The 13,215-nt window shown below is 39.6% G+C and overlaps 2 protein-coding genes across 2 annotated transcripts; both read left to right on the top strand.

Moving 5' to 3' along the window:
* The first annotated feature begins 138 nt into the window (after positions 1-138).
* Positions 139-12,976, top strand: LOC105384932 (mitochondrial protein C2orf69 homolog). Its single transcript, XM_048621863.1, has 11 exons — positions 139-283; positions 2,198-2,318; positions 2,830-2,859; positions 3,193-3,320; positions 3,789-3,893; positions 5,884-5,980; positions 11,184-11,239; positions 11,420-11,572; positions 12,014-12,120; positions 12,444-12,556; positions 12,835-12,976. Exons 2-11 carry the CDS (start codon positions 2,217-2,219, stop codon positions 12,940-12,942), a joined length of 999 nt encoding a protein of 332 aa, XP_048477820.1. The 5' UTR covers positions 139-283; positions 2,198-2,216; the 3' UTR covers positions 12,943-12,976.
* On the top strand, positions 473-1,834 carry LOC105384933 (TWiK family of potassium channels protein 7). Its single transcript, XM_011555229.3, has one exon. It carries the CDS (start codon positions 697-699, stop codon positions 1,762-1,764), a length of 1,068 nt encoding a protein of 355 aa, XP_011553531.3. The 5' UTR covers positions 473-696; the 3' UTR covers positions 1,765-1,834.
* Positions 12,977-13,215: the final 239 nt, after the last annotated feature.

The following is a 13,215-nucleotide window of genomic DNA, read 5'->3' as shown; positions in this document are numbered from 1 at the left end:
ACTGAGTTCATAAAAGAAAAAAAGTTTTTACTCTGTGAATTTATGACATTCATGGTTGACAGTCTTGACACTAATTGACAGATGACATTTCGAAGAGTCAAAAACTTTGAAAAAATACGCAAAAAACATAACAAAAAACATACAAAAAATGTTATTGTTATTGTTTTAAAATTCAGCACAAAAACTCCAAATTATCAAAATAGAACTCGTAGAACTCTAAATTTTATGTGATCCTCTGGCTATCCATGTTAATTAACGTAATTTAACTCGGTTGTCGTCGTTGGTAAGTTAGTTTTTTCTCATTAAATATTAGTGTTAAACGTATTGATTAGTTGTTAAGTTTATTCGTTAATATTTCTATTACAATACATAATATTTTCGTTCGTTTCTTATTGACCACCTGTTGAAATGATTTTAAATACGATAGGTACTCTTTTCGTACTTTTTCAATCAATATACATCAAATCTAATTAATATTGAATTTCATATCAACGGAATACCTAAATGTTAGATGCCTTCCAATATCATAACTTAACCCATAAAGTGTAATCAAGCGTGGCCGGTTTTGTAATCAAACATTCCTGAGTTGGCCGACTGCCAAGCACTTCCAAAAATAGTTGGCAAGTTCCCATTGCATGGAAGCCACTAATCATTTACGTTAATCTCTTTTATACGTTTTAATAAAAATACGACACTATGGAGCGTCAAAACAATCTTCATTCAAGCTTCCATGGATCCATGAGGAGCAGGGACTCATCCTCCACAGTAGGCAGTGACCCTAGAGAGAAGATCAAAGATTGCTTGAGGAAGTTTATAGCATTCATGTTTACTCAAGTGGGTGTGGGCGCCCTGGTGGTATGCTACGCCATCCTCGGCGCCGCCAGCTTCATGCACATCGAGAAGGACAACCCTGATGAGCAGCTGGAGGACGTCCGCAGACTCCGACACAACTGTGCGGAGAAACTGTGGAACATCACCGTTGACGTCAACCTCTTCAATGAGACCCTCTGGGAACTCAACATAGATGAAGCTCTGAAAGTCTTCCAGAACAACATAACTAATGCTGTGCACCTCGGTTACAATGGCAAGTCCTCAGCAGACATCTGGTCATTCCCAGCAGCCCTCATGTACTCCTTATCAGTGTTTACTATGATTGGTTATGGAAACATAGTGCCTAAAACAGTTTGGGGTAAAATAGCCACTATCGCTTATGCTTTCTTTGGTATACCAGTCTACATACTCTACTTCTGCAATATGGGCAAAGTGCTTGCTCAGTCCTTCAAGTGGTTGTATATAACTGCCCACGAGTGCAGCCGGCGCGAGGATCCTCTATTTGAAGATGGAGAACTGCAACCTGTACAGCGGAAAATAACAGTACCATCCACGGCCTGCCTGTGGGTAATTTCCTTCTACATACTGAGCGGGACCATCATGTTTGGAGCCTGGGAGAAATGGAACTACCTGGACTCAACATACTTCTGTGTGATCAGCCTGTGTAAGATTGGGTTTGGGGACTTTGTTCCTGGTGCGAACATTGCGGACTCGGCAGGCGGTTCTCACTTGAAGCTGGTGATCAATTTCATCTATGTGCTGCTGGGGATGGGGCTGGTGGCAATGTGCTACAACCTCATGTGCGAGGATGTGACTGTGAAGGTGCGGGAGCTGCGGCAGGACCTCAAGAACTGTCTCGATGACATCACACTCAAGATCACCATCTGCATGAATGATACGAAGTACTACCACCAGAAGCACAGTAGAAAGTAACATTGTGTTTTTTGTGGAAGTCAGTTGTGCTATTTTATTGTGTGTAATTTTGTTTATGACTATGTTGTGTGTACTTGGTATTGGTATTCATTCGTATATTTGTACTGATAATAATAATATTTTTTGAAATAAATAAATGCATTTTCTACATTCTACATATTGTATTCTTTTGTGCTAAAAAACTGATAATGCTTTCTCTTCTCTTAAATCTGAGCACATCTTATTGTGTCATGAATGGGAAACAGTTTGCTCTGTACTGACTCACTGACTCAACCTTAGTGCGTTATGGGTCTTATACATTACCTTTCCTGAAGGACACCACTGATCCAAGATATTCAAATAAATGTACTAACTCTAGTGCAACTTTAAAATTATTGTACACATCTTCAAATTTTTTTATATTTTTTAATATAAAAGCATTACTTACCCCCAGCGATGTAGCCCGCGCGGGCATGCGGCCGCTGCGCCTGCGCCGCGTGGCGGGGCTCGGCGCGCGGTTCAACGACGTGCTGTACCAGCCGCCCGCGCGCGTCGGCAATGAGGACCAGACTAGGGCATGCAATACCGGAACAATTTTCAATACCGGTATTGAGTTCCGGTATTACAACTCAATACCGGGATCCCGGTATTAAAACCGGTATTAGACTTCCTTGTCATAAATGGCATATACTGTGTTTAAAGGTCGTATACGTCAAAATAAAACAGTAAAATGCAATCATATTCTGTATTTTGTTGTAGATTTTTACGAGAATTAAGTTTTAGAGTTTAAATTTTAGAATTAATTTTTATTTTACATCCGGTGTCGGTGCACGCATGGTCAACAGTAGATTTCTAGCAGCCAAAAACTGCATTAAACGGTTGGGAATAAGTGCGCTTTCACAGTATATAGGAACACAAGGCTAACTAAATCTTAATCGCTTTATTTATAGCCTAAAAAAGTCCGATTCCGGTATTACTTCAATACCGGTATTAACTTTCAATACCGGTATTGAAAAAAGCGGGAATTTTGTCCGGAATACCGGTATTACGGATACCGGTATTGCGGTATTGCATGCCCTAGACCAGACCCTCGTGTTTTTTGGCGGGGATGTACAGGTAAATACCATAAGAAGCGATTGTAAATCGTTGGTTGATATTTATTTGCCTCGGTTTCGGGTTTTGAAGAAAAGTCTAGGAGTATTGTTTAGCTTACTCTTAGTGATTCGAACAAACATCGGGTGACACCGCCCCACATTATTTAGTGAACCTACGATTGTCAGGTGTTGGATGTCGCGAGACATTTCTGACCAGTCTATTGATATTTGTTCCGTAGGTAATACTCGTAGGTACCTACCAGCTTAACATTACAAATACAACAGCACAAACGACAGCCATGTGTCCCATAAAGCTTTAAACAATTCTCCAACAATCTCTCTCTCTATCTCGCAGGACTACCCGGAAGTGATGTTGGCTCACCGCGACAACCGGCACTACGCCCAGTACAGCCTGGACGCGGCCACCGGGGTGCTCGCCGAACACTTCCCCAAGCACCACGTGTGTGTCGTCAGACCTTCTAGGTACTAACATACATACAAACATAATATACTCACGCCTGTCTCCCAGAGGGATAGGCAGAGACTGTGACTTCCACGTACCACGATCCTGACATAGGTACTTAGTATCAAGCACTAGGTACCTAATAATAATAATAATATGTGACGACATCTTACGCACGGCCATCCGACCTGAAACTATGTAGGCAGAGCCTGTAATATGGGTATCGGACAGCTGATATACTTACCTAATATTAATGTCGATTCTGAAGGCACAAAATTTAATTTTCACAGTTTTACACTTTTACACTATAAATTTTGCCAGTGGAAAATGATTCGAATCTAAAAAACAGAATTTAAGGTCCAAATGAAACTAATTGAAACGCCCGCTCAAATGTTTCACAGTGCGCAGTGTGTTGTATGACTTAATAATTACGCCGTAGGACTTAATTTTCAATTATTGTTATTGTAAATTACCCCCTATGATTTCAGGATAGAGTACAAGAGTTTCAGCTGCTACGACAACTTCGTTCCCAGCAACAACGCGGGCGTCCCGGACCACACGCCCTCGCACAGCGCACTGGAACATCTAGAGAGGTCAGTGTTTGTAGTAGTTCTCACGTTGTCCGCTAGATGGCGGTTAAGCTAGAAATTGGGGAGAACCTACATCGCGGTGTTGAATGTTTTTTTATAAATATCTTATCGCACCTCGAAGCTCAGCGTCTGAATTATCTAGTGAGTTCTGTTTTTGCACTAGGTTTATCATTATCCGCTAGATGTCACTATTATGGGACGTTTACATAATGTAACTAAATCGCCATAATTTTTGACGCACGATTTTCTTCGTTTTTGACCACTAGGCTGGGTCGCAAGTGGCTAACTAAAGCCTTTGTAGCTTTATGAGTCGGTTTGTGAAGCAACTATAATGTGGCAAGTTACTTGGCGACCCTCCTTGCGGGGTGAAAGAAGTGGCGGGGGCGAGGTAGCACGACATGCTACACACGTAGAAAAGTGCGCCCGGATTAATCTCGCGATAGCTTGTAACTATTTCAATAAATTATTTGTTATACTTAATAGTTGTCACATTAATGAGGAGCCTGTCTTCTACGACACAGGGCAACCTAATGTAGAAGCAGTGCATCATAAAATTTGTAACAATTGTATAATAAAGAAATTTTTCATTTTCATTTTCATTTTCATTTCTGACGTAAGTAAAATTTGATTCTATGAGTGTTCCCGTAAATGTCATATTTAGCTTAAAATTTATAGTTTGACAGCATTAAAATTTGGATGTTTACCTTCAGAATATCTACCAATTCGAATTTATTTATTTAAAAGTGTTTTATTTTATAAATCAATTTCCATGTCACTTTCATGTTCACTCTCTGTTTGAACTTGTTCATCGTCGTCGTCATCCTCATCTTCATCATCGTTTTCATTAACTTCAATTATAAATCTAAGACAAAAACTAAAAAAAAATATACCTATGTACTTTGAAGTATAATGTACTAGAGTAGCCAGTCATATTAGTTCAGTGTACACCTATAATATTTTATGTTTAATTTACATTAAATTATAAATAAACAATAACATACCTGTCCAATACATCGTCAAATACTCTATCAGATTTATGATATTCGTCTTAATTTTTTATGACATGGACGTCACAATTTCTCCACTTTTCAGGCGAATAATTAGAGAAAAGCAAGTCTTTTATCTCTTTATCTAAGTTAGAGTCAATCGACGTTCTTGCGAGCTCTCCTTTCACGTACCGCCACACAAGTTCAATAGGATTTAATTCCGGGTGGTATGGGGGTAGGCGAAGCACGATATGACCATTTTCTTTCAAAATTTCATCAATTTTGTAATTTTTCTCTGTGTTTTGCTCATTAATTACTTTCATTAAATCACATAAATTTTGGTTGCTTTCCTAGTTACAAGAACTGACAACTGACGCACTGTCATATGGACTCTTCGTCTTTGTTGTTTACTTTTTCGTATCTGACTGCGCAGTACCAACCTTTAGCCGCGTAGCATGACTGATCCGGTACGCTGTTCTACAAGAAGCCCCTATATTGAGACATTATACGATTTGTTGTTTTTAACGTTATTTTGTTGACGAATTATAGATACCTAATAATAATATAATGATAATATTAAAATGGCCTCAACACTCATCCTAAGACTAATGGTCTCAGGATCAATGATCTCATGTGGGTCGCACTCAAATCATGACAGACTATATAAGACATGTCATATGCAATGTTAATGTTATGAATGATTTGTTAAATTTATTTATTATTTAAGTTAAAATGCAATATTTATTAAGTAACATTGTTTTCTAATATTGTGAGAAAATAAAAGGCTTTATTATTATTATTATTTATATAAGACATGTGGCCGTAACAATGACATGCAGTGCACGCGTTGCCCTTCACCGCTACCCCTCCCGCTACCCGCTGTCGTCTTGGGTACCTCGTCCCCTCCGCGTCTTTCACCCCGCAAGGAGGGTCGCCCGGAAAAAGCACATAATTAGGTAAAGGTCCGCTGGATGCCAAGTTATAAACACCGTCTACTAACCTTACAGACTGCTGCAAGAAGTGGGCAGGAGGCTGCAGAGTCTCTCTCAGTCGGAAATGGCGGCGAGCGCGGCGACAGACGACGCAGACATTGAGGGTCTTAAAGTAAGTAAGTCTTGAATCCTGGACGAAATTGGTCCCTACCTAGCCCTAGTGTCATATGACTCGCATACTACACTTTGAAAAATATAAGGGTCTAGCTAGACAAACGGACTGCATTTCAACTGCCATCCAACTGGAAATTCCAGTTCAGGTGCAGTTTGAATGCAGTTGACACGACTGCAATAGAACTGCAAACCAAACGCGAAGTCCGATTGCAGTTCAATTGCAGTCGTCATGCAGTAGTGTGAACTCTTCGCGTTTGGTTTGTAGTCCTTGTTGCAGTCGTGTCAACTGCATTCAAACTGCACCTGAACTGCTATTTGCAGTTGGATTGCAGTTGAAATGCGGTCTGTCTGTCTAGACCCTAAGGGTAGTCCTATGACAGCTGTCAATGCATTTTATTTGTTAGTTTTGCAGGGAAAACCAACTTTATTTAGCAGGCATAGCATCTCAAATTCCAACTTCAAAGGACCATAGTCATCTGTTCGACGCCCCATTACGTTGTTGCAAAGAAGCATGTAGAAATGAGTAAAACGCAGGTATTTTTGTACTGAACTTTTATTTTACACCAGGCACAATATAAAACACACAACGTCCATGAAATCTATCAGGGCAGTGTTGCCAACAAACAAAAGGCTTTATATCTAAAACTATTTAAAACTTAGAATAAGTATTACATTGTTTTCAACACCTTCCCTCAATGTAATACTTACATTAATACAGTAACTAATCTTGACTCTACATTCATTCTTAAACTTTGACTCTACTCTACACATGACTCTACTATACTTTAATTCTTTAAACCACACATAAAACAAAATTTTAATAATGATTCTTTTCTCAAGGGCTTTGTGAACATGTCAGCAATTTGATCTTCAGATTTAACATACATTAATTTCAACTTCTCTCTCTTAACTAACTCTTTTACAAAATGAAATCTTATATCTACATGTTTAAGCCTCTTAATACTATCACTGCTCGCTGCCATCATTGCGGATTGATTATCACACATTATGTTCAAAGGGCATACATTTTTAATATTAAAATCATCTAACATGTTTATAAGCCAACACGCCTCCCTAGCCGCTACACTCATAGCTACATATTCAGACTCAGTTGATGACAATGATACTGAACACTGCTTCTTACTACTCCATGAAACTAAGCAGTTTTTGTAAAAGAATACATAGCCAGTGGTAGACTTTCTGTCTTCAACATCACTTGCCCAGTCGGCATCTACCCATCCAACTAAAGTCTCACCACTACATACATACTCTATCTTATATGATAAGGTGTGTTTAACATACCTAAGCACTCTTTTAAGTGCTGTTAACAAAACATTATCTGCCCTATTTTGATATCTGCTTAATATCGACAAAGCTACACATAAATCTGGTCGCGTTCCACATACAGCATACATCAAACAACCAATAATTTGTCTACATAAATTCTCTGAGTTTTTGTCTAGTTTACAATTTTTAAAAATCTCTGTGCTATTTGGATCCATTGGGGTAGACATAGGCTTACAATCTTGCATATCAAATCGCTTTAAAATATTTTCTAAGTACTCTTTCTGATCTAGCGTGGTTATATTATTTTCCAAATCTTGTTTCACATTTATACCAAGGAAGTTTGACACCAGACCTAGATCCTTCATTTTAAATTCTTTGTTTAGCTTAGACTTAAGGTCACATATTTGTTTTTCATCGTTTCCAAAAATTAAAATATCGTCAACATAAAGTAATACATAAGTTTGACTGTTACTGTTACATCTCGAGTAGAAACATGAATCACATTTTGAACTAGCAAATCCTTCTTTAGTTATTACAGAATTAAACTTCTCATTCCAATATTTGGGACTTTTCTTCAAACCATACAAACTTTTATTTAATTTTACAATTCTTTCATTTTCATTACTATATGCCCCTTCAGGAAGTTTAATAAAAACATCTTCATCAATATCTCCATAAAGGAATGCTCCGGTTACATCCATTTGGTAAATAGGTAAATTCATATTAGTTGCTACAGCTATAAACAATCTAAATGTTGACATTTTGGCAACTGGGGCATAGATCTCACCTAAATTAAACATATCATTCTGCTCAAAGCCCCTAGCAACTAGCCTAGCTTTATATTGCGTTAAGTTGTTACAATTTTTAACTTTAAACACCCACTTACAACTAACACTGTTATGTCCATCATGTCCTTCACAGATTGTCCACGTCTCATTCTCTTTCAAAGTGTCCAGCTCCCTCTTCACTGCTTCCTCCCATTTACTCGCATCTTTTCTCCTCATAGCCTCCTTGTACGTAGAAGGGTACTCCGTCTCTGTCGTCACATTGTTACACATATAGCGTGGATTCGGCTTCCGAGTACGCTGACCTCTCCGTACCTCTTGGTCTGGTCTCTCTGCTACTTCTTCAGCAGACTCCTCAGATGTTGCACATGGTTCATATTCACTATCAGAAGATTCTCCTGGCAACAGCCTGTCATCGCTCCCTACATTTATGTCTTGCACATTCTGCTGTATGACGGCACATTCTTCATTCACGTGTCCCTCGTAGCTTGGTTCTGACATGCCAGCCTCTACATCAAGGCTCACCAGTGGCTCTCTCTCTTCTGGAACTTCTGTCCTTTCCTTTTGTTCTATGAACACCACATCTCGTTTGGTTTCAACATCATTTTTATTTGGGAAGTAGATTCTGTAGCCTTTCACATGTTGTCCATAGCCAACCATAACTCCTTTCTCTCCTTTAGAGTCCCACTTCCTCCTCTTCTCCTTTGGTATGTGTACGAACACAGGCGTACCAAAGATCTTCAGAGTATTTATATCAAAAGTTTCTTTTGTCCATGTTTCAAATGGAGTCTTTCCTGGCTCATTACTTTTTCCTGTTCTATTCAACACATATGCTGCTGTATTGATAGCTTCAGCCCATAACTTCTTAGGCATATCCTTTGAATACAGCATAGTTCGAGCTGCTTCAACGAGTGTTCTATTCTCTCTTTCTGCCTTTCCATTCTGTTCAGGTGTATATGGCACAGTAGTTTGATGCACTATGCCATGCAACTGGAACAGTTGTTTTACTTCTTTGTTTACAAATTCAAGCCCATTATCACTTCGAAAGGTCTTAACCTTATTTCCAGTTATGTTTTGAGATTGGTTTATGAATTCCTCAATACACTTCTTCACTTCGTCCTTCCCTTTCACAAAGTATACACTCCTGTAGTTTGAGTAGTCATCTTTGAGTATGACGAAGTATCTTGAACCTCCAACTGAGGTTTCTTCCATTGGTCCACAAGTGTCAGCATGAATCAATTCACAAGTTCTGCTTGTCTTTGTCTCACTCGTACTGAAGGGTAATTTATGTATCTTCCCTTCTAAACATCCCTGACACTGATCAACGTCACTATCCTGCACTTGAATGTTATTTTTAGCAAGTACAGTTTTCACATACTGCATATTTTGATGCACTAATCTTTCGTGCCACTCGTATAACTCGGATTTTACTTGGGTAACATTTGCTGCACTATTTTTGTATCGTAAGTCCATGTAGTACATATTTCCGACGCGATTTGCAATCGCACACACTTGTTTTTGTTTATAAAACTTGCATCCGCTGTCATCTGTCAACATGACATATCCTCTGTCAGCCGCACGATTCACAGAAAACAAATTCGTTTTTAGTTCAGGAACGAATAACACATTGTCTATGGTCGTATCAATCCATTCACTTCCGTTGAAAACTTGTGCTGCCACCTGTCCACGACCCAGGGCACTTATTGCAGTCCCATTTCCGACTATCACTGATTTTTGTGACAGAGTTGAATAACTTGAAAACAACTCCCGATCACAACACATGTGCTCACTTGCACCAGAGTCTACTAACCACTGCGATTGTTGAAAATGTTCATTGAATGTCTCTTGCACTACAAACGCATTACCATTGTTTTTATTTTTATTAAATCGGCATTCACTTTTAAAATGTCCCACTTTGTTGCAGTAAAAACACTTTCGATTTGAATTATTAAAGTTCTGATGCCTATTATTAACACTTGAGCTTGCACTGTTTTGGTTATCCACTTTACTGTGGCACTCGCTTTGAAAATGTCCAAGTTTATTACATCTATAACACTTTACACTCTTTTTATCAAATCTTTTAGCCATAAAGGCTGAACTTTGATTACTTTCACTTCTTTTTTCTTTTATTCGCTCCTCTTCGACCAACAATCTTGCCACCAGATTGTCATAAGTTTGTTTGTCATCAGGCGCAGACTCCCAGGCTGATATAAAGTGGCTGAAGTCCTCCGGTAAAGACATAAGAACCTTAGTGATTACCAGCTTGTCTGAAATGTCTTCGTTCATCTGTTTGAGCTGATTCTTCATCTCCTGTACCTTTGATAGAAATACAGCCATTTCTATACCTTCCTCATACTTGTATTGAAAGAATCTTTGTTGTACAATGTGTACACTTGTCTCCGTCTTCTGCTCGTAGACACTGGCCAACTTTTTCCACATGTCCGCAGAACTGCTGCAGGTGATAATATGTAGCATCACCTCCTCCGTCATCCTTGTCACCAGGAACGTCTGAGCCTTGGCATCCTTGGACGCCCAGGCTTCCGCTGCAGTACCGGCAGCTTCGGGCTTCACTTCACGCCCCTCAACCACATCGAGGAGGCCATGACCTCGAAGCACGACCATCGTTTGAAATTTCCAAACATTCCAATTCTTTGAACCTTCCAGCTTGATTCCAGCTTGACTGCCCTCCATGGTATGCACCTTTTTTCCCTTCCTTCTCGCCAACCTTCCTTACTCTTTGCTGCTGAGCAAGTATTTTCCTTCTCGGCGCACGCGTCGAAAAATGGCCGCCGGCCGTGACGCCGATATTTAAACTTTTAGCGAAAAGTATCCTTCCCTGGTTTTACTCAAGTCTCGAAACAGTTGTGGTATGATACGGCCTGGGCCCATAACCTGTAGAAATGAGTAAAACGCAGGTATTTTTGTACTGAACTTTTATTTTACACCAGGCACAATATAAAACACACAACGTCCATGAAATCTATCAGGGCAGTGTTGCCAACAAACAAAAGGCTTTATATCTAAAACTATTTAAAACTTAGAATAAGTATTACATTGTTTTCAACAGAAAATATATATCCGAATTATCATTCGTTAACGTTAGTAAAGTTGTTATTTTATTTTCCTTAGAGCGTGTCGACCTCCCCCGTGTTGGACAGCATCACAGAGGCCGCCGCCGACAAGCCGTGAGTAAGGTTTAGTTCCAATTGATTTATGAGTATAATATACACCATTGCACATAATTTTAAGGCCTACATATAAATATTTGAATATATGGCTCTGAAGTTTCATTCTCCTAGAATATCTGAGACCTTTTTTCCGAAGTATGTAGTTTTTAGTACTTATTCTTTATTCCACTTCCACAGGCCCGCCCCGCCCTGGCTACAGTCCCCTACCCTGCACACCTCGGCTCTGACCCTAGTGGGCTTCAGCAAGGGATGCGTAGTTCTCAACCAGCTAGTACACGAGTTCCATCATGAGACCACCCGGGAGAACAGAGATGACAGCAGTGTTATGAGGTGAGATCGAGTTGAAATAAATCTACCCGCGCTTTTACTTTTACAACGGCATGCTAGAGGTCATTGCAGGAAGAACGGATGGTAGCATATTGAAGCATTGGGTGAATAGGGTATTGGGGAAATTGTAAATACTTTTATATAAGCTTGTAAATAGTAATATCTAATATTTTTTTGTTTATGTAGTCCTAAGATTGTCTTTTTATTACACTAACATAGGTTAAGTTTAATTGTTACTAACAAAATATGGCTTTTGCTGAAATAAAAAGTTTATTATTATTATTATGTTGTGTCTTTACCATCACGGGACCATGGGGTCCCAGGCATTTATTGTTATTATTATTATATTTAATTTTATAACCTCCAAGTGGTCCTTAAAAGTGTATTGACCTACCTACCTAGACGTAATAACAACTCAAACTATACTTAAACCATTGTTCGCAGATTCATGGAGCGTATAAAATACATGTACTGGCTGGACGGCGGGCACGCGGGGGGGCGCGACACCTGGCTCACCTCCCGCCCCCTGCTGGAGACACTCGGCAGGCTCAGTGAGTGGACTAATATAATTACTGCTATGCCGACGGTCCCGGGTTAGATTCCCGGCTGGGGAAGATATTTGTTTTACAGACAGATATTTGTACTCGGGTCCTGATATTTATATTTAGTATGTATCTATATCTATATTATGTATTTGTGTAGATGTATCAGCTGTCCAACACCCATAACACAGGTTCTGCCTAGCTTGGGGTCGGATGGTCGTGTGTGACTATTTATTTACTCTAGGAGCTACATAGTTGCTCATGCTCAATCACTTATGTAAGCTTAGATGTTGGTAAATAAAGATTATAATAACTATTTGTTTTTATTGCAGACGTAACAATCTACGTGCACGTGAGTCCCTACCAGGTGGAGGACCCGGCTCGGCCGTGGATCGGACGCGAGGAGAAGGCGTTTACCGGCCAGCTCAGGAAACTTGGCGCTAATGTGAGTTGATAGTTAGGTACAGTCAGCAAAAGTGTATGACGACCCGGTGGTGTAGTGGTTAGTGAGTCTGACTGCTATGCTTCTTGGGTCGTGGGTGAGACTGATATGTTTCTTTGGTCGTTGGTGTTAATATGTATGGTGTAGGTATATATCTATCTATGTATCTGTGTAGATATATCAACTATCTGATACCCATATTACAGGCTCTGGCTAGCTCTAGCTTGGAGTGGATGGCGGACGTATTATTATTACCTATTACAATTTACTTCTCCTCTCAGATAAGCCGCTACCTGCACCCGACGGCGGCGCCCTCGCTGCACTCGCACTTCGCCGTGCTCGCCGACTTCAAACGAGTGCAGGACGCCGGGAGCGAAGATAAACAATAAACGAACTAGATGGAGTGTCGGTGCAAAAGAAACGTCTCAACAGAAATAACACTGCACAGATGAAATCAAAATAGAAATAAATCGGCCTGATTATCTATCCTAATAGAAAAGGTCGTGTTTGGCACCGTAAAGCTAAACGATGATTAGTATTGCTCATGCTATTTAATATCATGTTGATTAATATATTGAGGCCTTTCATCTTGTAGCAAAAATATCGTGTAACATAATTTTAAATCCATGTAAATAGGATTAAAAAGTTTAGGCGATATTGTT

This window comes from Plutella xylostella, chromosome 6, assembly GCF_932276165.1.
Source record: "Plutella xylostella chromosome 6, ilPluXylo3.1, whole genome shotgun sequence".
NCBI lineage: Eukaryota > Metazoa > Arthropoda > Insecta > Lepidoptera > Plutellidae > Plutella > Plutella xylostella.
This window is presented reverse-complemented; position numbering and strand designations above follow the sequence as displayed.